General features: G+C 43.5%; 1 protein-coding gene across 2 annotated transcripts; it reads left to right on the forward strand.

The window, feature by feature from the left end:
* Nucleotides 1-7,725: 7,725 nt before the first annotated feature.
* Nucleotides 7,726-25,243, forward strand: LOC102447564 (OX-2 membrane glycoprotein-like). Of its 2 annotated transcripts, none has more exons than XM_075908611.1 (5): nt 7,726-7,868; nt 9,406-9,741; nt 20,195-20,500; nt 20,978-21,114; nt 22,981-25,243. In XM_075908611.1, exons 1-5 carry the CDS (start codon nt 7,820-7,822, stop codon nt 23,083-23,085), a joined length of 933 nt encoding a protein of 310 aa, XP_075764726.1. In that variant the 5' UTR covers nt 7,726-7,819; the 3' UTR covers nt 23,086-25,243. The 2 variants fall into 2 exon arrangements, with proteins under 2 accessions (XP_075764726.1, XP_006116917.2); XM_006116855.4 differs by having other exon boundaries at nt 20,975-21,114; nt 22,981-25,241.
* The last annotated feature ends 594 nt before the right edge of the window (nt 25,244-25,837 follow it).

The following is a 25,837-nucleotide window of genomic DNA, read 5'->3' on the forward strand; positions in this document are numbered from 1 at the left end:
TCTGAGAAATAGAGAGACAATAATTAGTTTAAAATAACCAAACAGCAGCAGCAAACAAAACAAAACGAAAAACAAAAAAAATCCAGCACCAATAGTGAATCTCTGATATATTTCATTTTTGCTTCCTTTTCATGGTTTCACTAGGACAACAGCACAAAAACTCTGCTTGCTTAGAATTTTTTTGCTCAGAGCCACTGGAGTTACAAGAAAGAATGAGACCTCTGTAGAATGAAGGAATCAGAAACAAAATCTGTCAGAGGTGAGAATTCAGGAACCCAGTGCTGCTTAAGTCATCTTATCAGAGAGATGTTGATGAGGGAAGGGAATGCTGATAAGACACCAGTGGTGCTACAATAGGTATGAAGCACAGCAGTAAGGTCCCCTGAAATGCAGGTCTAACTAGCAGAGAGTAGTTAACCAGAGAACTGACTCTTTCTTAAAAGATAATTTTGCAGAACATGCTGCAGGGTGCACACTTGTGGCTTTATGGGTAGACATGTAGCGCTGCGAGAGATGTGGCAGTTAAGCAACTTCTCTCTTCATTTTTATCTTGCTAACTGTATGATAATGCCTGTTAATTAAGCCTGTAAATTGTAGCCTACTTTGAGGCTGTGTCTAGACTACAAAGTTCTATGGGAAAAAGAATCGCAAATTGCGAATTGCAATTTGTGTATCTTTTTCCGCTTTTCTTCCAAAAGAGTCTTTTCTGACAATCAACATGTCTACACTGGGCCAATTTCCAGGAAAAAAGCATCTTTTGGAACATCCCATCTTCCTCATAGAATGAGGTTTACAGGGATGCTGAAAAAACACATCTGCTTTTCCAAAAAATTTTCAGAAAAGCAGACACATTCCTTGGAGACAACAGAGCTTTTCCTGGATACCCTGACAGAAGGTTGTCCCAGTGCATGCCCCCTGGTAGCATGACATGTTTCCACAGGCCCCCAGCCTTCCCCTGCCTCTGGATCCTTGCAATAATTTGCTCACTGGCCTGAACAGTTAGTACAGTTTCCCACAGTGAGATCTTATTTAGGAAGCCTTTCCGAAATACAGACACTTTGGTCTGCTTGACCTGGTCATGTGTAGGTCTCCAAATCCCAGCCTGTGACATTACAATTGCTGTACAACACTGCTTGCACATGCTTTGTCTACTGGCATTACAACATAACATCAAGGGTCTTCATTTGGCTACAGTATCCTTCACTTCTCCCTGTCCTATGATGTTGTATGAGGTTGAATTAAACGGAGGTCATGTTTCACTCTAGGAATGGATGAAATTCTGTGATGAATGAAGCGAAAGCCCTCCCCCTCCCTTTTTTAAGTTCAAATTACTGACCGCTCCTTGAAACAAAGCCCTGAAATCCCAGTTGAGTTACATAACTCTCTACTTCATGAAACATGTTTATGCTGTGCGGGTCCAATAGTTGAATCTATAACATTTTAATGTGTCTATTTGTTCAGAGAACAACATGGGATTTTTCCTGACTGTACTGTGATAGGGTGCGGTCAGAGAAGTCACGTTGGGATTGTTCCCCAGTGTGCTGATCGTGCCACTGAGGCCCACTTTCTTCCTCGCTGAGGCTCCTCACCACCTTGTCCTGCTGGGCCAGATCCTCTAGTCTCCCCCAGGCAAAGCACAGAGTTGGGGTTATCACTCACCTGCAGAGCAATGCAGACACTGAAACACCTCAGCTCTGGGTGGACACAATTCTAGAACTCAGCACCCAGGAAACCCAAATGAATTTAACCCTCTTCCTCCCCAGATAAATCAGTCTTTTTCTATGTGAAAGTTTTACGCAGGGAAAGCTTATCAGGTAAGCTCCCTTTTTCAGGGAAAGAAAAAGATGCACAGTGGTTGCTCCCCCTCAGGTAACAATAATTTACACTGAGCCTAACAGTAAACAAACGTTTTTATTAAGTAGGATTTAAGTGGTTGCAAGTGAAAAGAGACATATCAAAGTCAGTTACTAAATTAAAATGAAAAGAAACTGAATTGCTCATTCTAATTCACTACGAAATGTTATTGCAAGCAGATTCTTACCTTGAAGAGCTGTTCTTATTTTTGTCATAATCTTCAAGTCAGAGACAGTCTTCTACTCTGACTTGGGTCTCCAACCCTCTTTAAAGTTCTTTATATCCTTTTAGGGCAGTGTTTCTCAAAGTGGTCTGTGGACTCACTACCGGGCTGCTGTCAAGCTGCTCTGGTTTGTTTACTTACCAGCTCCACAGCCATGGAGTCTCAAAGCTCCCATTGACTGTGGTTTGCCGTTTGCAGTGAAGGGAAGCTGTGGGAAGCAGACTCAGCACCAAGCAGTAGGTTTACATGGTCTCTCCAGACCACACACCTTTTAGACTTACAGGACCAACAAGGCTGTTTATAAATCATTAAGTTAATCCCCCAGTCATTGGGCTTCCTGAGCACCATTAATGGTTCTCATAATCACATTTAAAACTATAAACAGATTTACACTTTACATTTCTTCAAATATAAGAATGATACATGCACTAAAATAGGATATACAGATCCAGCAGATTGTGACATTAAAATTGATGGGTTACATGACGTATTTTGTCCAAATCATTTCCTAGTTATGCGTATCTATACTCAATATATTTATTTTTTATAAAGCATGGAGGGAGAACTATCACAGTATTTGTTCTGCAACATTTTTCAGCAATTTAATTCGTGGCCTAGGTGGTTCAGATGTGAGAGTTCACATGAATCCCACAGCATTGTTACTATTCCATAATTCGGAGAGAATAACATGGATGTTTTTTCTGTTGAATTACTTTGAACTGGAGAGAGGATCTAGGTTATTATAAAAAGTGTTGGGATGTTTAATCGAATATTAACGTAAGGATAGCGATAAGAGTCAATATATAGTTTCTCTCACAGTGGCGCTTGTCAAACTCTTACAGCTTTTCCTTTGCCTAGTTATTACCACAGTATTCCTTGTATTAGGGAATATAGGATTATTTGTACCAATACAAGGAATACAGAGTTGTCATTAAAAGAAACAAACAAAAAACCCCAATCCAGCTTTACCATTACGTTGAAGGGTTATTTTTATTTTTCCATAAAAGTTTATTTACTTTGGGTGAATAACATGTTGTGAGGTACCGAAGAAGGAAACCATGTTTGGATTGTTATTACTATTCCAACCCACTGGGCTCCAGGGCTTGAGCTTCCTGCAAATAGCCATTCAAACTCTTCAGTGGTGACTTTGGTGGTAGGTCTTCAACACATAATAAAATGCACTGTTCCTGTGTCTGTCACTAGGTGGTGCAGTTCAACTGGAGAAGTTTGAACTAAGTAGCAACTATCACAAACCTTGGGTATCTGTCAAGTCCTGCATTGTAATTACACTAGAAGACTTACATGGAGGCGTTCTGGTAGGGGACTGCGGGTGTGGGAAATGCAGGAGTCAGGGCAGGGTCTGGGTGGGGGCGGGGGGGTGAGGACAGGAGGCAAGAGGCATGGGAGGGTATAGAAGTCAAAGCTGGGGGTGAGGAGGATCTCAGGGCAGGGGGTGGGGGTGGTGACTAGCTTCTCCCTGGGGGCAACCCAGGGCAGTAGAAGCTGCCCACTGGCTTGTCCCTGCAGGCTAGCAAGGGCTCTCTCCAGTAGCCTCCCCAGGAATTGAAATTAGGGGGGCTGTTCAAATTTACAGGGTATGTGTGTCAGGGCCGATAAGGGGTGAGACTGTGAGGGTGAAGGTGGGCTGTATGGCACCATAGTTCACAAAACTGGGGGGGGGGGGAGGGGGGTTGGGGAAATTCAGGGGGGTGTAGGGAAATCCCTGGATCTCTCCCTCTTCCTAACCCCTTCTAGGGCAGGGGGCTCCCTCCTTTTCTCCCAGTCCCTTCCAAGGTGGGGTGGGGCTCTCACCTTCTCCCCAGCTTCTTCCTGGGATGGGAGGGGCAACTCTTCCCCTCCCCCAGCTCCTGCCAGGGTGGGCGGAGTCCAGGGGGGCTGTCTCCCTGGCAGGGGGCCCCACTTTTCTGGTCTGTTGGCAGGCAAGATGGCGGAGCCCTAGCACTGCTGGCCACTCCCTTGGCAATGCATCTGCCGCCAATGTACGCTCCCTTGGAACAGCAGCCCCTCCCTTTGCATGTTATGGAAAACTGTCCCTTTCCTGGGCTTTCCATTGTTCTAGCACAACTGACCCCAACATTGCTTTAAGTTAGGAGATGACACTACTAATTGAAGAAATTGCATTAGCTGAGCCTTAAATGACTCCAGGCTTTCTCTCTTTACAGGTCAGTGTCCCATTAGTAAAAAAGGTGATAGCTAAGTTCAGATCTGATGTAACTACGTGCAGATTCATTGACTTCATAGGAGCAGTGCAGACTGAACCCAGGTATGAGAAATTACAAGTTTGATATTTTTGTGAACTACAGTTGAGAACTACAAGTTCTTCCTGTCACTTTGGCTGAGTATCCTAAGAATTTATTCTGCAGCGTAAGCCACTGGAATTTTTAGCAGCTGGAAAATTACACTGGAATTCTCACAAGAACAGTCTTTCTTAAATCTCAAGTATTTAGCATTTTTGGGCTTGCCAGAAACAATGCACAGGGAACCTAGCTTCCTCGTAGGAGTGGGGTATTGAAAACAATAAATGGAAACAAAAAATAAACGACACTGCCAGAATCTCTCCTTTAAAAAACCAATTGTACGAAGGCATGACATGATTTGGCTTTGATTCAAATGAAATATTGGGAGTTTGGTACATTAAATCCCAGCCAGACCACGTGTCCCTGGTAGCAGTGTGATATGTTTGTCTTACAAAGAGGTTCAGCACCCAAGAGACCATGTTTAGGTACTGATGAAACAAGCAGCCCATTGAAACTCACATTCAGTAGCCATGCGGATACTTTTTACATTCTTCCAGAACAACAGAACATGTTTTTGTGAACCTTTTTGAGAATTTGGAATCCTGTTTTGTTTCAGGCCTCCTGTTTTTGTTTGCATTTCACGAATACCTGTGCAGCTCCAGGATGGCTTGTATCAATATTCAAGGACCATATATTTCCGGCCTTCATCTAAGATTTGCTCAATAAAAAAAAGTGTGTGTGTGTGTGTGCGTGTGCGTGTGTGTGCGTGCGAGCGCGCCATAATAAATATAAAAGATAGGCCATCCTGTCAGGAAATAGAAACAACCCCACTGGAATTAGGTAACCAATTGAAGATTAAGAAGCAATTGTGAATAGAGAGTAATCAAGTGAACTCTCACTGAGAGCTATTTGTGTGTAATCTACACGCTGAACTTTTTCCCAGTCAAAGTGAAACAGAAAATTTTGTTAGCTTTTAGGCTGAATGCTTTTTGCAAAATTGCAGTAATAATACTGAACCAAAAGTGTCTTTGAATAAAAAATGTAAATAATTTTCTCTCTGAAAATATACCTATTAAACATTTTGATTTTTGCTGATTATTTTTAAACAAAATTAGTCAATGAACTTGACATAAATTTAGAAAATATTTTAGTGTAGAATTTCTCAACCAGTGGTACGAGTACCCTTAGGGGTACTCGAGAGAAGTCGGGGGGGTATGTCAACACAACTGAAATTTGGAGAAAGCTGAATTTTGTGTTAAGTTTTACAGCGCTTTATTATTTTTGTACTTTTAGCTCCCAAAAATATCATCGCCCACCTGGCTATGATTAAGTGGTTCAAACAAATGTGTAGCAATGGTAGGAAAAAAATTGTGTGTCTGGAAACTGTAGGTACTGGGGGTACTTATAATTTTTTTTTTAAAAGGGGATACTTGCAATTTTTTTTAAAAAAAAGGATACTTTATAAATAAAGGTTGAGAAACACTCTGTTAGTGGTCCTATATCTTCATTTTTCAGCCAAGAAAGATCTTTTGGACAAAAGAATTCACCCAGCTCTACCCACAAACTACACCACAGTGTCAAGAATTTGGCATCCATCATGTTACGTTGAAAACTATTGAGCGATGAGCCGTTAGGAAAATGTGGCTCTTTTATTTAGGTGCATACGTTGGGAGCAAAGCTATCCTCTCAGATCTGACCCTGAGCTTCTCTACAAGTCTAGTGCTGTGTCTTTAGGACTTTTCAGAAAGCAATACACAGAATTAAATTTCGAGGCTATTGTACATGAAACCGTGATAAGTCGGTGTCAGTAGCTGACAGTCAAAATTCAAAGAATTCCATATAATGTTGTAGTAAACAAATATTTAAATTATACACTATAAAACACAATGTTATCTCTCATACTGATTTTGAGTGATGGGATTTTGGTTGGTGCTAGAGTCCTTCTGACAACAATATGAGGTCATGTCTTCACTAAACGGAAGAACGATACTGTTGTGATTGATATTCTGGAGTTTGATTTAGTGGGTCTAACTAAGACCTGCTATATTGAACTCGGAGGGCATCTCCATCAGTGGACGGTACTTCTATGAGGTGTCAGGAAAGTGTATGTGTGCTTTCATCAGCCTCCCGCTGTGGGGACAGCGGGGAAACTTGAATCAAGGTACAGTGACTCCAGCTATGTAACTAACATAGCTGAAGTTCTGTGTCTTGATTTGACCTTCCCCTTTAGTGTAGACTTGGCCTGAGATGCTCCAGCTCCCAGAAGAATTTGAGCCATGCCAAGGAGCAACCCCTCTCTGAATGACTGCCTGCCTCACTGGCCAGTTTTCTGAGCCAAAGGAACCAATCGGCGGACCTCTCTCCCTTTCCTCAGCAACCTGAAGTCATGCTCATTGGGACAGAAAGTGTCCAGCAGCTCAGGACAACTCTGCTCCCTCTTTTCCCACCTCCTCCTGTAAGCTACAGGGATTGGGTGTGTGCCTTTGCTCCTTCCTCCTTTATAACATTTGGCCTTTAAAGGGGAGTGAGGGCTCCTCCTCCACCTCCCCAGCCTAGTAGGTGTGGCATGAGAAGCAGAGGTGAGGCAAGGTGACAGACCTGATGCAGGCACAGGAGGGACAGGAGTGTTTGCAGGGCAGGGAGCAGGTAGATGTGGGGGGTGGGAGCTCCTGCAACAGGGGCCAAAATCACCTTACCCGATACATCTGAGGGAAGAGACAGCATTAATTGCCAAAGAAAGGGCGAGCCAGGTGATGGGGAAGTGGAACTGGAAAATCAAAGGACAGATCAAAACCCAAAACATTCTCTTTTTTTTTTTTTTTTTTTTTCAAATGTCACGACTTTTGGTCTTTCAAATTGGGTAATACTGCCTGTGACACCACTGCTATTCACACACACCTTAATCCTGATTTCCAACAAACCCTCTTTTGCCTCTTTTAACTCCCACTCAGCTCTGTCCATACATCTCCATCCAGACTGACCCTGCACTGCTGCTCTTCCAGTCCATGTTTCAACCAAGCAGAATGATATGAAAGTGTTGAAATCACGTTTCAGAATAATAGTCTTTGTTACCAAATGGCAGATTTAAAATCCGATTCCTCCAAATGCATTTGCTCATGTGACATCTCACCTTTCTTTTCCTAATAGCCCATTTTTGGTTCTCCTTGATTGGTAGACAGACAGACACGCTCACACAACTGCGTTTACCTTGGAGTTTAAATTTGCCTGAGTGATAATCAATGTCATCTGTACAAGCTGCTTTGTTTTTCTGAACAAGAAAGATGCAGTCCAGATTTCTGCCTTTGTAGGAATTGTTTTAGCTGCTTTGGAAAAGGAAATGTATTGATGTCACAGAGAGGAAGAAGCTATTTACATAACTTCCAGTAGATCATGCTACTCTTATCCCCATGTTAGTGTATAAAAAGGGAAGTGCAGAGCAGAATGCCGTCTGTTGCCTGTTCATCTGGTTGATCTCTCAGCTGACATGATATTCATGTGCATTTTCTTCTCTGGGGTTTGGGCAATGGCAGAAGGTAAATTTTCTATTCTTTGGCTAAAATTGTATGTGAAACTTTGTTGACCAAACATCCTGTCATCCTGGTGATGTACAGTTCTTACAAGATCTTTGCTGAAGCCCTTGATCCTTATCTATCATCCCTTGATTAACACTGACAATGATCCAATGCGTCTGGCCCCACATACAGCTATGTTGTGCTTGGTTTTGACAGAAGCTGAAAAGAGCTTGATAATGCTTCCTTCCTGTACTGTCCTATGATAATTCACATTTCTGTTTTATTATGTAGTGGTTTTTGTTGGGTTTAAAAGGAGTGTTTTCATGAGCTGGGGGCGAGTGTATTTATGACTATAAAGTAAACGACCCACCTAACGTACAACTTGCTTTCAACGTACGTTAACAGAATGATTTTGGTTAGGGAGTGTCAATGGATTCCTTCTGGTCAGGATGGGATCATTTATAATGACTGACATGCAGTTCTGCTTGATCTGTGAAATGCCGCCCTCTGTGAAGGAAATGTAGCCACACCACATTGTGGGACAAACTTCCACCGTTTCAAGAACACTATGTATGGTTTCTTGTGCTGCTTGTGATGAAGCAGTTAATGAATAAAGCACAATTTTCAATGCTATGCCTGTTGTCACTGGCATTTTTCTTCACATGCTGGTGTACAAGCCGCATATTGATGTGAACCAGGCAAGTGATATTAATTTTGGTTCTGTGAGAAGACAAGTGTTGAGTGAAAGATTAAGTCTATACATTTCTTTCTTACATGTTGCCTTAATGGAACTTCAACCGGCTTCTCTTTAAATAAACAGAAGGACAATTTTTCATGATGAGCTTCATTCCCATGACTCTCTGGCTTAGAGACACCAGTTTTCATGGGCATGTCCTCTTTTAACTGACAAGCCATCACTACTGACTTGGAGAACCTTTTATTCTTTGAGCCTTCAGAAAGGGATCTGAAGGTGACTATTGGTCTATGGACTGTGGTTGGAAAGCAAGTTGTAATTGAAGCATTCGCTCTAAACATCTGTCCATCTTGATCTAACCTTTCTGGTCTCTGATAGATGTGTATGTCTGTCAAAATTGAGTTAAGGACAGGGGAAGTGAGATTAGGGCTTTATTAATCCAATTTTAATTGGACAGATGTCCATAGAATCCAGAAATAATTAATGTAGAATTGCTTCTTATTAGCTTAAGAGTGTTTTTAAGAGTTCTTAGTCCAGGCAGAGCAAGCAAATATCCTCATAACAAAGAATGTAACTGCCCTTGTTCTTCTGATCTGAATTAGCTTTCTTGCTGGAAATGTTAGCAGATAGGCCAAGGATTGAATGGGCTGGGAGAGATGCTCTATTTGTCATGGTGAAATACAATGTCCCAGTGTCCTTCTCTGGGACTCACTTTATGGAAGATCTGAAGGCAAAGCATACTAAGAACTCTCACTCACAAGTTGCAGAGGGATGTTGTCTTGGTAAACAATGGAATCGCTGTTTGGTGTTTGCCTGGAGTGAATGAAAGGGAACTTCAAATGTATGTGTCCTGTCCTCCCACAGGCTCGCTGCAGGTAGTTCATAGGAAAATCCAGTTGGCCAAGACAGGAGAAAATGTAACTTTGCAATGCCGGCTAGTCACGGATTATGAAGTGCTGCAAGTTACCTGGCAAAAGGAGAGTGGAGAGGCCAAGGGCAACATTGCAACCTACAGCAAGGTGAATGGTCAGCGAATCTTGGGTGACTATGAAGGCCGTGTGCACTTCGCCCAGAGTGAGCTGAAGGTCTCTGCCATTGCTATACATGCAGTCTCCCTGCAGGATGAAGCCTGTTACAAATGTATCTTCAACTCATTTCCCATGGGATCCATCACTGGCAGGACATGCCTCAAGGTCTATGGTAAGAATTCTCACATAGGAGGGCTTTGACCTTTCAGAAACTCCAGCTGTTAGTTCTTCTATGGTTGTATTTACTGACAGAAGTGATTAATTTCTCTCTCTGGGAAGGGGACCCAATTTTCCCTTCCTCCTTGGTGTTTACCTCTGAGAGGGAAGCCGTGATGAGCACAGCTGTGTGAATAATGGGATTTTTTTTTCTGATTCATGGGCAATTCAATTTCCTCCTCCTCCATCCCCAAAATAACTTGGGTCAAATAAAAAACAATATTAAAATATATTAGGCAAATTGTAAAGTAAAAACAACAGTTTGTTTTGGGTCAAACAAAAGCTTTTGTTTTAACAAAATGCAAACCTTTGGTTCAGATTTTAACCCTTTGAAAGTGTGCTTTCTTTTACTAAACCAAAAGGAAATTTTGTTTGTTCAGGTAACCGAAACACTTCTGGAAAACTGACATGAATTTGCAAAACATTTTAGAGGTGTAAATCTGCATTTTTTGCTGGCAAAAAAGTTGTTACTGAAAAAGTGTAGTGATGAGTTCTTTAATCTTCTGCCTTGTCTCTAGTCCACCAGGTGTCTGGATCAGGAAATTGTGGCTTCTAGCCTATGGTTTTACTCAGTGTCCCTGTTAAGTTTTCTTATTATAATCATTTCTAACACTGGCACTCTAGCACAAATAAAGCATTCAAACTGTGCATTGCACCTAAAGCTGATCTAATCCAAATCGATATGTTCTCCCATTCCTATTTTTGTGCTATTTCTGTACTTAAATTAAGCTGCTGCTTTTATCTAAAAATGTTATTCATAGAGTTATTTTTTCTTTTAGACTTTTAAATCTAATTACTCCAAAGGTAGCAATGTGCATGCACTGTTCGGTATATCTAAAAGTTGATCATTAAATAACAGTGAAAATTATGGCACTAAGTTAGAGAGATTTGTACAAAGGAGGCAGAGAGAATTTTACATTATGGCGGATGGATTTTGTGTCTGGGTGTTACCCTTCAGTAAGTGGCTTAGAACACTTGATGTAGCTCAGTTTAGGTTGGTTTAAGCTGGAAAAAAATATGAGATGTGGGTTGATAGATACCAATGAACATAATAACTGTTTAGTCCAAACAGAGATGTCTTAAGATGAACTGAAAATGAGCAAGAATGAGCAGCCACCATATTCATTTTTTGGTGAGAGTTCTACAGGTTAAACCTCTATTAACTGGAACTCCCTAGTTTGGTAGCATCCGTGGTCTGGCAGGACTACAGATGTTCCAGGACCAGAGTCCTGGTGGAGGGCTGGCGGCTGTGCTCACCTCATCTGGGATGCCCAGTGCACCGCAGCTGGGCTGCTAGGTACACACCAGCGGGGCTGCCTGCCAGGGCCAGTAGACTGGTGCGCAGGGAGCTTGGCTGGAGCTGGAGCTGGGCTGCTTTGCGTAGCCAGGAAGAGGGTGGTGGGACTGGCAGGCAGCGAGCCAGGCGGCACTCCTGACTGGTCCAAAGTTAGAGTGGGGCTGGTAGCGGGGGAGGGGCAGAAATTACCTCTCCTGGTCTGGCAAAATCCCTCATCTGGGACCAGTCAGATCCCGAGAGTACCAGACCAGGGAGCTTCAACCTGTACTGATGTCTGACAGCCAATACATGAAACTGATTGTAATGTGTCCAGTTGATTAATATGCCATATAGAGCTGGTCTCAAATTTTCTGTGGGGTCGTTTTTCCTTTGGCAACTCCCAGTGTGTCCATGGGAACATATTGATGTAATTAAACCTTCGAGTGAAAACCTATCTGGTGTCCTGTTCAGTGACCCACCAGCTTACCTCCTGTCAGAGCCGGTGCTAGGCATAAGCAATTGCTTAAGGACACAAGCAGCTCAAGCCCTCTCCTGCCTTTATTATTATTATTGGGGGCTCAACATATTCTTGCTTGGGTCCCCAATGGGCTAACACCACCTCTGCCTGCCATCCTGGCTGGAAGCCCATCATCCTTGGGTGCTGCATATCGAGACAGATCCCTCAGAAATACCCTGCTCTTTGTCATGTGTGCCTTGGCAGAGGTGGAGGTGTCATCATCAGTTGTGTTTTGAAAAGGCCACATGAACAGTTTCAGGCTTTTGTGAAATGAAATTTCAGAATCCCCATTTCATGGGAAATTGTTGAGGTTTCATGCTGGCGAAGAACAAATTTAATTTTGAACTTTGCAATTTCCCGCAGAAAGGGAAATTTGGTTTCCAAAAGACCCTAGTGCTATGATCTAACAGTTATCACTGCCTGAGCCTTCAAGCAGGTTATGCTGCATCTCTCCCCTGGTGATCTTGGGCAGAGGATATATACAATGTAAGTGTTCCTCAGGATTGTATGTCTGGGACAAAATACTTCACGCCACCATGCATCCAATACATAGTCCATTGTTCAAGGCACACTCTAGTTTTTAGAGTTAGTATCTTCCCGAAAAAGTCCAAAGGGTAGGTGATTCCCCTAAACTTTGAAGGGAGAGGTTCCTTTAAGAAGGAATAAAAACTGTAGAGTAGAAGAGTCTGGGAAGAAAGGCTTTCATCTTTCCATTGGGATTGAAACAAGTAGGCCCTCTGAGTAATTCCTAAAACTAAAGAGACAAATGCTGGAGAAAATCAATGTAATGTTTCAGGTAGTGGGAATGGAAATGTGCTTTTTTTAAAAAATACTGCTTCGGTTGCTACAGGATACCATTAGGAAAGTTAATTTTATGCAAATATCTTGCCTATTTATCCTATACATTCAGGAATGGAGCCCTGCCCAACCAACTCCTTTTTCTTATCATTCACACCAGGAGAGCTTGTCTCCTGAGTCTCTGGACCATTCAACCCTTTCGTCTTTGTTGCTCTGATAGGCCTGTTAGCAAACTTCCCCTTTCTCAAAAGTATTTACTTTCTGTTTAATACACGTGCTCTCAGGAACATTTGTTTCTGTGGTTTAGGTCAAATGTATACAGTGAAACCTCACCACTGTTCATTTCTCTAATCAACAGTCATTAGTGTGTGGAGTTTCTGAAAACTATCAGATGGTTTTTGTTCTACTTGAGAACAAAACCTTATTGGCTGACTGTTGTTGTTTTGTCTCCTAATCTTATACTACTACTGTTGCATAAAGAGTGCAGAGTTTTATAAATAAATTCAACAATACTGATCAAAATGGATGATAGCGGGCCTTGCCATATGGAATGAGAGATTTAGCCTTTCTATGGTACCTGGTAGCAAATGCTTCAAAAGAAAGTATAAAAGAAAAGTATAAAGAAAATGTAAAATCCATATGTGGAAGAATTACATAATATGTGTTTGGGCTAAGGGAAAGCTTCCCACCAAGCAGTTAGTGATGGCATTGTAAAGCGCACGGGCGGATATAGGGCAGGGCGAATGGGGCGGCCGCCCCATGCCCCGCGCTTCAGAAAGCCCTGTGCATGCGCTGTGGCAAAAAGGGGGCCCCACAGAATTATGCTGCCCGGGGCCCTGCAAAACGGTCATCTGCCCCTGGTAAAGCGTAAGAACTGATAGCCCTTTTAAAAATCTTAATCTTAGTCTAGTGTAACTGAGGCAACTTTTATATTGGCAAGAGACCAGAGAGCTCTTAATTATAATTCCATGTTTCATTCTTACTGCCCTCATCCCTTCCTCAACCCCCCATGACTTTGGCCTCCTGCCCTGCATCCCCCACCATTCCCAAGGTCCTGTCCTGACTCCTGCAGCCCCCACACCACCAGCCTCTGCCCTGAAGGATGTGGGCAACTTTGGGTAAATCTCCTAGTAGCATTTATAGATTACTCTGGGAGCTCACAGTGTGAGCAAACATCTTTAATTTACAAAACAGCAATAGAGAATATGTTGTTTTCATTGCTGGGACTTCCCCTTCAGAGCGTAAACTTTGTTCTATATAGCTCAAGTGGCCTACCCTGAGAAGGCAGAGGGATTTGAGGCTAAACTTCAGATGACTGTATTAAAGAAAATGTTGGGAGACTCTAGTAGTATTCATAAGGTCACTGACTAGGGCTGACACATACTGGGTATTGTCCAGGCAGTTTACAAGAACACTTAATTCCAAACAGCTACAGGCGAGGGAATATTTTGTTTTAAATGTTTAAACTTTCTAGGTGCTTGAATAGGACTGTATTACCCATCATTAACAGAGATGTTTGTCACTGATAGACCATACATGCAAGAATCTAATCACCATTTAATATACAAGGCAAACTTACCTTTTCAGAAATATAAAATAAGATTTAGCACTTGGATGAATTCCAAATCTTATCTTAAGGTTTCACCCCTTGTTTCTCATCCAATGATATCCTCAAATTAAAAAATATCTCACACTCACAGCTTCTTACAAGCCCTGATGTATGCATTTATTCCCATTGCTATTAATTGGGGTTAATTTATCACTCCTTTTTTAAATATTCCTACTCTCGGGGATACAAGAATGAACCCAATGCCTTTCTGTAACCCTCAGTCACTCACAGCAAAGTGCAAATCCATTTATGGAGATTACAGCTGAAACTGAATTTTACCTGGTAGGACTACAAGGGAGTTTACATTCTAGGAATTGCCAGGCAGTTATGATCTCTATTTCATATGAGCGTTATTTCCAGTGCTGACTCCATAACTACTTTTACCTGTTTAAGAGAAGTGAAGTCAAATCTTGCGTTGAATACCATACATACAAACGTAGGTTTGCAGAAGGGAATTTCAAAGCTGCCTTGCTTAAAACAGAAGGGAGAAACCTTGTGAAAATGGTGCTGTGTATGAGACATTTACTTTGTGTCATAAAAACCAAGTTGGAGGAGATGCTGGGGTGTGTTTTTTAAACTATCTCCTTCAGAATTAAGGATATATCTATAAAATATTACTAAAGAAGAGTAAATAGAAGTTGCTGAAGGCTAAATCTGAGGGGATAGAAACAATTAACTAGTGTTAATGGGAACTGGCTAGTTTAAGGAGAATTGAGGTTGACTAGTTTATAGGAATTTTGTTCACATGTATCTAGCTACATCTACAGTATATTTTAGAGAGTTGGTCTGTGTTTGTCTGTTCAAGAACTTCTCCCAAATGGTAAGAGCTAGGGCCACCAAATTTGGTCTACAGTTTCCTCTTATCATAACTGTAAGCAAGGTATGGGTTTGGTTGTGTCTGGAAAATGGGATGTGCACGGAATAGAATTGTTTTTCATAAAAACATTCAGAAAAGAGACAGAATCAACAGGCAGATGAAAGGAACTGGCTGGGGATGCCCCTTTAATCGGGGACTGCTCCATCCCCTAAATGCCCTGGGGGGGAGGGGCTTCAGCCCTCCCCCAACTGATTCATACAGGAATATTGCAGGCTGCTTCCCTTTGTCAAGGAGTAAGGGAAAAGTGCACAGTTTGCTGCATTTCTCTGACTAGGGAGCGCAGGGGTTTTCTGTGGTGATCATTCTTTGTTCTAATATGGATAGGTGATGAATGGTCCAGTCAGAATTGAAAGGGAATGAGATTTGGGACAATGGCTCTATTCCACTCTGCCATTTACTCTGTCTACACTGGAAAAACGTACCCATAGCAGTGAGCCTCAGAGCCTTGCTCTACAGACTCAGGATCACACTATGGCACCAAAAATAGCCATGTATAGTTCATTTCCCTTTCTGGAGCTTCAGAGCTTGAGCTCCAGCATGACTCGTAACATCTAGGCAGTTATTTGTAGCATTGTAGTGCGAGTCTATGTCCAAGTCTGAGGTTCTGGAACGTGGTGCAGTGTTATTTTTCCCCTGTGTAGATGTATGTTACTGTAGGCAATCTGTTACCTTTGTGCCTCATGACTGCTTTGTGAGGTAATACAGTCATCTCTACCTGACTTGGTAAAATGAGAAAGGAGGTGTCATAAAAGTGCAGTGTATTAATACACATTCTTGTAAATGATTTTCTGTTGACACTCCATTTAAAGCCCTCCCAGAGAAACGTTGCAGGAAACATTGGCCCTTGTGATCAGTGTTGGATTTGCTTCGCTGTTTCTGGATGTCACATTCCAGTATTTGAAGCCCATGCCGTGGGCGGAGGTGGTCAGAAACTGTTATTTTTATATACCCTGTGAATAAAAGAAGAAGTTAAAAGAGTTATTTGTGAACCGAAACAGAACGCTCTTTGTTAGACTGATTTCCAGTCTTACATGGGAGACTTTTGAGAAATTCCAGCTGAAATCCCCCTTGGCTCTTACGCTGCAGTTTTAAGAAAAACACTATTGTAATTTATCAGCACTATCAGTTGGGTAATGTGACAGTCCCCCTTTGATCAGTGATGCAGGGAAGTAAGAGTCTGATGATGTCTCAGGAGCAGACACAATCACTGTAAACAAATTAAGTAAGACTTAATAAAACTAGTCATGCCACAGAAACCAACGAGACTGAAATTCACTGTAGGGAAAGAGACATAAGATTAAAAAAAAAATTGTTTTAGTGTTCCCCTTTAGAATATCTCTGTCTCCAAATCTGAGTATGGAGTGACTGTAGTGTATTATTAAAGCTGCTCCTGATGTCCTAGTTTTCCTCTCCTACCACCATGGCTTGGGTAATTCCTCCAGTCCAGTCAGGTGCATATTGAATGGTACAGGTGTCTACAGGAGCCAATATAAACTTGGCTGATCCCACATTTTCCTTTAAATTAATGAATTAGCTTCTTGTCTGTTCCATGAACATGGATTTTTAAGAATATTATCTTCATTTACCAGTGCAAGAGGAAACAATGGTTTATAAATACTCCCCAAAACAGTGGTGATTGTTTGAAGATCAGTATATGATGCCAATGCAACAGTTATCAATCACACCAGTCACAAGCACGGCTCCTCAAGCACGGCTCTTAAAAGTTAGGTAATGAATAGTTCAACACAGCATAAAAGTTGCCTTGCCAACATAACAAACACATTCCTCCAGCAGAGCTCTCTTAGCTTTGACACAAACTAAATGAGCGCTGCAATTACATCATATTCTGCTCACGATTTAAAGAAAGAAAGAAAGAAAGAAAGAAAGAAAGAAAGATGGCTAAATTAGGCGCCTAATCCCATTTTTAGGCTCTAATCCTGCACAGATGCATCACTTACGTAAATTGTCACACTGAACTCTTCACATGAGAGAAGTGACATGCCTATGTAAGGCTTTGCAGGATGAGTAAGAAAATTGGTTTTCACAAGTGCTCAATATCATCTTCCCTTTTGAGGTTAATGGGAGCTACTGGATGCTCACTCAGCACTTGTGAAAACTAAGCCACATATTTAGGTTTCTTTATCCGTATTTAGCCACCTAACTTCAGAAATCCATTCTTTAAAATCTCATCAATAATTATAATAGTAATTATCATTACTATTATATTTTAAATATAAATGTGGCTTCCATGAGGCTCCGTGGCTGCGGAGTCAGTAAATGAAAAAACTGGAGTGGCCCTTTAGCAGCTTTCTCCGAGTGGGTCCGAGTAAGAACACAGCGCAAGCAGTAATTCTCCTTAAAAAATTAAACAGAAAAGAAATAGAAATCTTGCTGCATGGAGGTGATCACTAATTTTAGAGCTACATCTGATTTCTTCCTTCCTGCTTTTACCAACTCCTTAGCACTCCCGGTTGGACCTCCCTGGTCTGGTATCCTCGGGACCTCACTGGTCCTGGATAAGGGATTTTTTTTCTGCCCAGGGTGGTCATTTCTGGCCCCTCAGCTGCCAGCCTTGGCCCGACTACTGCCCTCCCTGCTGGCTCCCCCACTCTCGCTGGCCTCGCTGCCCTGTCAGCTCTAGCTGCCCCACCACCTCTGCACGCTGCGTTCCTGCTGCAGAGCCTGGCTCCTGCTGCTGCTCCAGTCAGCCCCATAACCTCTACGCCGGGATCCCGCTGCCGTGTGTTGTGATCCCGCAGACCTGCCAAGAAGCTCTGCCAGCCTGCACGTCTCCTGGGCACTAGCCCTCTAGTATGACTCTCTGGTCCTGGAATATCCATGGTCATGCTGGACCACGGATGTTGCTGGACCGGAGAGTCCCGGTTAAGAGAGTTTCTACCTGTATAGCTGAAATCTGAGGATGATGTTTTTGGGACTTGGTCTGTGACACCCACATTTCTATCTGCCCCTCCTCTGATTTGGCTGGTTCTCCTATGATGAATATGGGAATTTTGTTAATATTTTTTTTATTCCTCTGCATGGTTCAATTTCCCTCTGTGGTTTGCATTGCTATGTACAAAGCACAAAGAGTTTAAAAAGCTGCTTTTGAGGCAGAGCCGGAGATATTGGATGTCGGGTCACCTACATGTCTGGGGTGTTGTGAATGGGTTATTTAAAGGGCAAGCTGAAACTGGCCCATATCAGTGGAGAATCCAGGAAAAGAAGGGAAACCCGAGTATCTGAGACCTTTTTTTAAAAAAATGGAGATGTACTTATCTCATAGAGCTGGAAGGGACCTTGAGAGGTCATTGAATCCAGAGCTCTGCCCTCAATGTAGGACCAAGTACCATCCCTGACAGGTTTGCCCCAGATACTTAAATGGCCCCCTCAAGGATTGAACTCACAATGCTGGGTTTAGCAGGCTAATGTTCAAACCACTGAGCTATCCCTTCCTGTGCACCCCCCCTCCTATGCAGAAAATTATAATTAGCAACCATCAACCAGGAGGAAGGAGATCCCCTCTCCCCGACACACACATACACAGACCCCCTAGCTATAAGCAGAGCAAACCCCCCAGCTGGAGTACAAAGAGAAGAAGAGGTGTCTGATAAAAGCTGGCTTTTGGACTGGAGATAGACAGACACTCCTACCAGTGAGCAGCAGTGAAAATTACTTAAAATTTCTTATATGTACTGTCCAATTGTAACCAGGGTCCCTGTCAGCTCTTTAAATAGCTCCCTACTGGCTTTTGCCAGAGCTCAGCCAGCGCTTGCTGGAACTGCGAGCCAGAGTGCACCCTCATACTTTCACCTCTGCCAGTGAGATGGTGTCATGTCTCCTTCCCCACTCTGGCATGATAAATGCAGAAGTGGAGGCCAGCAAAAGTACCCCAAAACCTCATCTACCAGGTTTTAGTATAAAACTTCCCCCCAAAATCTTAACAGCCTAGATTTTGGGGATGAAATCCCACTGCCACCACCCAAGGATTGATAAGAAAATCAGGGGAGAGACCACTTGGAAAATCGCACCCCTAAAGTACAAACTAGGACACAAAAATTAACCAATGCCAGGTTAAGAAAAGAAAAGAGAGAGAACTGTTATTATCGCCACAATATTCCTGTTTCAAGCATAATGACTAGATGGAAAAGTAACAAAGTAAAATATTAATGGAGGAGAAACCCACCACGGGCCAAGAGCTTAGTTACAAAAGAGAGCAAAAAGCATTTTTAAATGCACATACATCAGATCCCATTTCCCAAACCATAAAACAATAAAACGGATTTATCTAAACTTGACCCTACTTACAGAAGAGTGAAGAGTCTATTCTTGGATGGAGACATTCTGTCTGTCCCCCTCAGTAGCCGGAGACAAACTGCCCAGGACAAAGGAGAGGAAAACCCTAAAATTCCTTTGTCCCAGTTTGAAATTCCTACCAACATTTCTGTTGGCTGCCTGCCACCTGGTTTAGGTAAGAGACATAGTTAACCACTTAGTCCCTAGGATGCTGTTTAATCCTCATGATCATGACAGAGAGAGTCAAGAATTCTTCCACAGCAGCTAGGCTAGTTAGAGCCCTGACACTGGCCAGTCTGAACTTTGTCTTGTCCTCTACCCCAGAAGAGGGTAACAAGTCTTTGAACAAGAGTCTATCTCAGTTGGACTTGCAGAGCAGAGCTCACCATATGAAACGAGAGCTGGAGCCCAGAGGCGCAGGCTGTGTACAAGGTGGCATAGCTGGAGTGGCGTAGCTAGAGTGTAGTATATACCCTACAGCAATGGAAGGTGTTCTTACTTCACCATAGTAAATGCACCTCTGAAAGGTGATAAGCAGGTTGTCCTGCTGTCTACAATGGGCCTTGAATTTGTTTCACTGTCACTCTCAGGGGGTGTCAATTTTTCACTTACCGGGGCAATGGAGATGGACTGACCTAACTTTCCTTGTGTGGATTGACCCTCAGTCTTGGAGCTGTTGGGGCTGTGTGGGATGCCCTTTAGGAAGGGTGGTATCCCTGGGAGTCTGCCACACTGAAGAGCTTCCTACAAGGGATTGTTTAAAAGGCAAGCTCTGGCATAGCGCAAACCCTCTGTGTCCATGACTACTTCATTTGGGGATTGTTGTCCGTCATATTGAAAGCCCATTGGTCACACCCTGGTCCCTGGCAAGTTGAGATAATAGACAGTACTGGGCAGTAAAACCAAATGCTGTGCTTGTTCTCATCAGTCAACAGCAAACACAGGCACTAAGTTCCTCTTGGCCCTGGTGTGCTCGCTAAGCTACCCTAGACAGAGCTGCAAGGGGTTAATAATGGGGTTTCCTTCTTGTGCTTAACAGCAATATCGGAGCCCCGACTGGAGGCCAAGCTTGTGTCCCATCCAGATAACGCTGAGGAGGAAATGCTGGAAATAAGCTGCTCGGTAACAGGGAAACCGCCTCCAGTGATCAGCTGGAACCTGTCCCACCACCTTCAGCAGGAGCCAGGACAGTATCTCATCAGCCACTCAAACCAGACAGTCACTGTTATCAGCAATTTCACATATGTCCGCTCCAGGATTCACTGGGAGCAGGCACCTAGCTGTGTGATCCAGCATCCACTCCTGAACGAGACACTGACTCTGCCCAGAGATGAGCTGGTGTGGGGTGAGTGTGAGCTTGGCCTGGGGGGAAAATAGGAAGCTGTCTCCTCTGATGCAGTAGGGAAAGCGGGGAGAGTGTCTGAGGCAGCCCCAAGAAAAGTGGCCTGGGGTAGAGGAAAGGGAGGTGCCTTGAGCAAAGCTGGAAGGGAATGATGGAACTCTTGCAGAAGAGACAAAGTCCTTTAGGGCAGCAGAAAGAAGGGGGAGGTTTGGTACACATGGTGGTAGAGAAAAAGTGTGCCTGCTGGTGACCTACACCTAACACTAGGCCACAGAAAAGTATAGTGACTTCCACAAAACCCTTGGGCACAAACTGTAGAGCATATCAACAGTGCCCTGAAGCCCGGGTGAAAGGATTTTTGTGTCAAAGTGCCCCTCTCCTTCCTCTGTCAGATCCCTGTAACTGTAGTTCTCCCTTGTCCCTCTTTCCTCTGGAGACTCTGGTAGCCTACTTAAGGGCTCATTGATTTCCCTACAGAAGAACCAGCAACAGTCGGTGCTGTCAACATCTACGTATTGATTCCTCTGATTCTGTTGGGAGTTCTGTGCATCTTGTGCCTCTGCTACCGCTGGAAGCGACAACGCCAAATGGATAGAAACAAAGCTGTTCTGTGTTGGGTGAGTCTTCCCAAAATGCCTTTCCAGAGACTAGTCTGTGCCAGTGAATAAATCCACAGCTGCTATGCCCTGGTCTTGGAGTTTAAACGTTTGGGTTTGTCAATCATTGTCAAACTTGCCTTTAAGTGTTTTGTGATTCCTGTTTAATCTTGTTTGAGAATAGGGCCATGCTGCTGTAACCAGTCATGTTCAGGTTCCGTTCTTTGAAGGAACAGGATTGTTCTGATCCTGATAGTATGCGCACTTGTAATACAGAGCAGAGAAACTCGGGAGGGAGTGTGTGTGTGTGTGTGTGATCCATCTGGAATAGGGCTTTACTAAAACAGCTCAAAAACAGTTTAACATGGCTGAACATCTTGATTAAATAGTCTAATAATAGTAAGCCACATGGCTTAAGCCAATGTTTCTCAACCAGTGGTACAAGTATCTTTAGGGGTACTTTAGAGAAGTCTGAGGGGTATAACAACACAACTGAATTGTGGAGAAAACTGAATTTTTAAGTTTTACAGAGCTTTATTATTTTTGCACTTTTTACACCCAAAAATTTCATCGCCCGCCCAGATATGATTATGTTGTTTAAACAAATGTTTTTGCAATGGTAGAAAAAAATTTGTGCGTCTGAAAACTCTAGGTACTGGGGGGCGGTACTTATACTTTTTTTAAAAGGGTTACTTTGTAACTAAAGGTTGAGAAATACTGGCTTAAGCCATTTTGTGCCTTTACAGTGCTCTCAGTCCATGGCTGGGCCTAAGATAGAGTAAAACAATAAACTGAAATGGAGTTTCTGTAGCAACATATTCCCAATACTTTGCCCCATTTTATATTTAGGCAATTCATGGTTTAGAACTCTTGAAAGCATAAATTTATAGCACATGCCTGTAATGCAGAGCAGAAGGTGTCTTAGAGGTCTATAAGAAATAGGGCTCAGAATAAAATAGCTGTCCTTGTACCTAAGCCAGGCTAAGTGTGTCTAAAAATTATCCCATCTATTTGTGTGTGGAAGGGGTGACAGAGGGCCCGAGGGTGGGAAGGAAAGTCCAAAAATTCAACCACTGTGAAAATTTCACTATCAATGGAAAATCATAGCAATCACTTTTGTGTATGCCTTATACTGCTACTTAATTCTTGCCTATTCCATTTCATTTTTATATTTAAGCATTTAAAAAAATAGAATAAATATCATTAATTCTAATTTCAGGTAGGGAAACAGAGGCATGGAAAAAGTGAAGTGACTTTTCAGAGATCAGTAGTGTTTTGAAAAACAGAAATGAAAATGGCTCAGTCTGATCTACAGTATGATCCTTAAACAGTTATTCAGTACAACACCAGGGGAATCACTGTGGGAAAATACTTTCAGCAACAGCTCTATGATACAAAGAAAGCAGCATTGTGCAGAGGCTAAGGTTAAAGATAGTTTGTGGAGGCTGTATTGCTGTTGTAGCCCATGCACCTACTGAGTGTGGTTCACTGTCCTATATAGTGGCTCTTAGACCACTTACAGGGAGAGCAAATGATTTTCCTTTACAGCCTTAGCTGCAAGCCAGCTGGCATTTAGCTTAAGCTGTAGAGGCGCATGCACTAAGCTTCAGTTCTGTGTGTTGGCATTATTGTGACCACTTGAGTTCCATTGGTAGGGCTATGCAGGAGAAACTTGTCCTCCATCTCTGGGCACAGGCAGATGCAGTCTATCAGCATACAAGTCTCAGAGGTATAGCCGTGTTAGTGTGTAACTTTATAGTATCATGAGCTTTCGTGGGCAAAACCCACTTCCTCAGAGGAGATCATTTAATCAGCATATAAGGCTGTCAGCTTTGCACTAAAATCATATACACTTTTTACAAAAGCAATTTGTTTCTCTTCTGCCAGATTCTTCCAATGAGCACCAAGGATATCCAGCATGGACTGTACACAAAAAATGATAAACAAGGCCCTGACAAGCTTCCTCCTCCTAAAAGTGCCTTGGACACATGACTGCCTGGGATTGGGATAATTTTGCCTAACAGTGAAATGAAAACAGGGGAAGGTTTGCAAAACTGATATTTTTGTATTGGTATTGATGTATTTGTGTTGATTTGTTATATCTCCTCAGACTTCTGCATGAATTGCATTACATGCAACTTGCCACATTTTACACAAAGAAAAATACCACAATATAACTGTTTTAATATTTATTAGTTTGAATAAATGACCCAATAACCCGAGTTGTATATAGATCGCAGTAGCTATTTATTTGAGACTGTTAAATTATAGTTGTGGTTCTGTACAATAAAAAGCAAGTTTTGTATTTTTTTCCCATCTTTGCATTAAACTTTATTTTGGTTAGGCTTCTAATGCCACAGGCCCCAAAGCTGTTTCTTTGAGGCCTGGGGCCTATGCTGGATTTTATGATGCTGGGAGTCTTGAATGATCTACAAGAGGTAATAGATAAAACATAAAATAACTTTGCAGTTGGTATTCTTCCAAAAGGTGCTGCACATTTTATCTGTATTTTTTAGAATTGTGCATGTGTCTGTCTGTCTCTCTCTCTATGAGTTTGTTCAAGAGCTCGTAAACGGTAAGCACTAGAGCCTCCAAATTTGGTACACAGCTTCCTTTTATCCTAGCTGGAAACAAATTCAGGGGTTGGCTGTGCCAGGAATATGAGGAGTCTCTAGAATGGGACTGTTTTCCATAACATGGAAAGGGAAGAGTTGATCAGAGGAGAGTGATATGCAGAGTGATCACGGGGCGGGGAGGGGGAGGTCAGTGAGTGCAGGTGAGAACTATACTGCAAAGTGGCCACTGGGGGCACCTGCAGCACCCAAAGAGTGGCTAGAAGGGGATGAAGGCTCATCATCTTGCCTATCACCAAGGTACCTAAGTGACCCCTCTGCCCCCAAATCCTCCCCCCAGCCTTAGGCCACAGCACTGGGGGGAGGGGAGAAGAGCCCCACCAGATGGTGAAGCTGTGAGGAGAAAGACCCGCCATTCCCTGAAGGAGCCAGAGCCTGCCCCCTCCAGCACTGCGGGGCCACCTAGTGCGCCCGCTCCCTGGCAACCATCTCTTCCACCCCCAGACTGGGACTGGCTAACCTACATGGCCCAGTCCACCCTTCTGACCTTCCGGGAAGAAGCAGGATGTGCAGCTCCCCCGCCCTCCCTGCCCCAGGCACAAGCTAGTGGGGGGGGGGGGGGGGTGTGTTCAGTTCTTACTGCTCCCGGGGAGAATCTGGTGCCCACTCTCCACTCTAGGCTCTGTTCCTCCTCCTCCCAATCCTCTGCCCTGATTCCTCACCTCACCCTCTGCCCTGAGCCCCTCCTCACCCCACAACCTACATTCCTCATGCCCCCAGCCTGCTGTCCTCCCACATCCCCAAGGCCCTGCCCTGACTTCTGCTCTGTCCCCCCCCACTAACCACCATGATGGACTGGAGCCAGGAGCAGGCGGTAAGCCATAAATCATCAGTCACAGGAAATGTGGTACAAGTATCAGGCACTAACGTGATGTTGGGGCTTTTCTTAGAAACAGAAAATGTATGAGGAATGGGGAGCCTCATGTTCCTTTTCCCCTCGGTTGCTTTCTCCATGTGCCCTGACGCCCCTGCATCACATGAGTCTGCAGTAGGGCACTGGGGGCAGGTGACAGAGAGATGTTCGCTTAGGAGGAAGAGCAGGTTAGGCACCTGGTGTTAGCTATGGGGCCTGGACAAAGGAGGGGCAAGCACTGGTCAGTGAGGAAGGAACAAAGCAAGAGCTGGGCCTTGAAGCAAAAGAACATGGGAAAAGAAACGGCTGGTGCTGAAAGGTAGCCAGCATATCAGCAGGGTCTGGACACAGGAAGAAATTCAAGACCAGCGCAAATGCAAAGAAAGGCCCCTGGGCAGCAGCTTCAGGGGCTGTATGTGGTAGAGAGGGCTCTGAACTGAGGGTGTGGGTGGGGGAAGGGGAAGTTCAGGAGGTAGAGGTTGAAGTGTATCTGTTATTGCGGTTGTGAGTAGAGGAAAGGAGAAGCTTACAGAGCAGCTGGGGGTGGAGGAGGGAATGAGATCGCCAGAGGGTTGAAAGGGAAAGAAGGTCAGTATGGGCAGGAAGTTTTTAGAAGGCAGATGGAAAAGCTGGGGCTCAGAAGGTGCTTGTGGTGGGAGGAGAATTTTGTTAGATGGGGTATGGGGGAGGGAGGGTGTAAGGGGACTGGGGCTCCATGAATGTCATGAACACTCAGCACATCTTTGGACCCAGGGAGGAGAAAGCTGACAGTGGGTCTATGGAGCAATTATTTCTAGAGTGGCCACAATGATAGCTGAAGTTGTGAAGGGGATCATGGTAGGCTGGGATGAGAAGTGTCAGAGGCAATTGTTCCATTAAGTGGGGTACCCAAGGTTGAGACCTTCCCCCCCCCCCACGAGAGTAGCACGTCTGATGGCCCTTTGCCCCACCTGATAGCATCTTTTGATTATATCTTGTGACGCTGTTTGAGAGTTCATGTGCTGGGCTCATGGTTTGAAGAGGAGGTTCTGAATATGGGCATGTCTGGAGTTCGGTTTGGATGGACACTTAGGTGGGAAAAGCTAAGTGCCATGCTGCGTGGAATGTCATTTTGCTATGGTAAAAACCAACAATCTGCGCTTTTAATTAATGACTTTTGGCCACATTCCTTTCCATCCTTCATGATGCACAGTGTTCTGGTAAAGTCTACAGTTACAACTATTGCAAAGCATAATTTAAGGGGGGAGGGCGAGAGCAG

The sequence above is a fragment of the Pelodiscus sinensis genome, chromosome 1 (assembly GCF_049634645.1).
Source record: "Pelodiscus sinensis isolate JC-2024 chromosome 1, ASM4963464v1, whole genome shotgun sequence".
Lineage (NCBI taxonomy): Eukaryota > Metazoa > Chordata > Testudines > Trionychidae > Pelodiscus > Pelodiscus sinensis.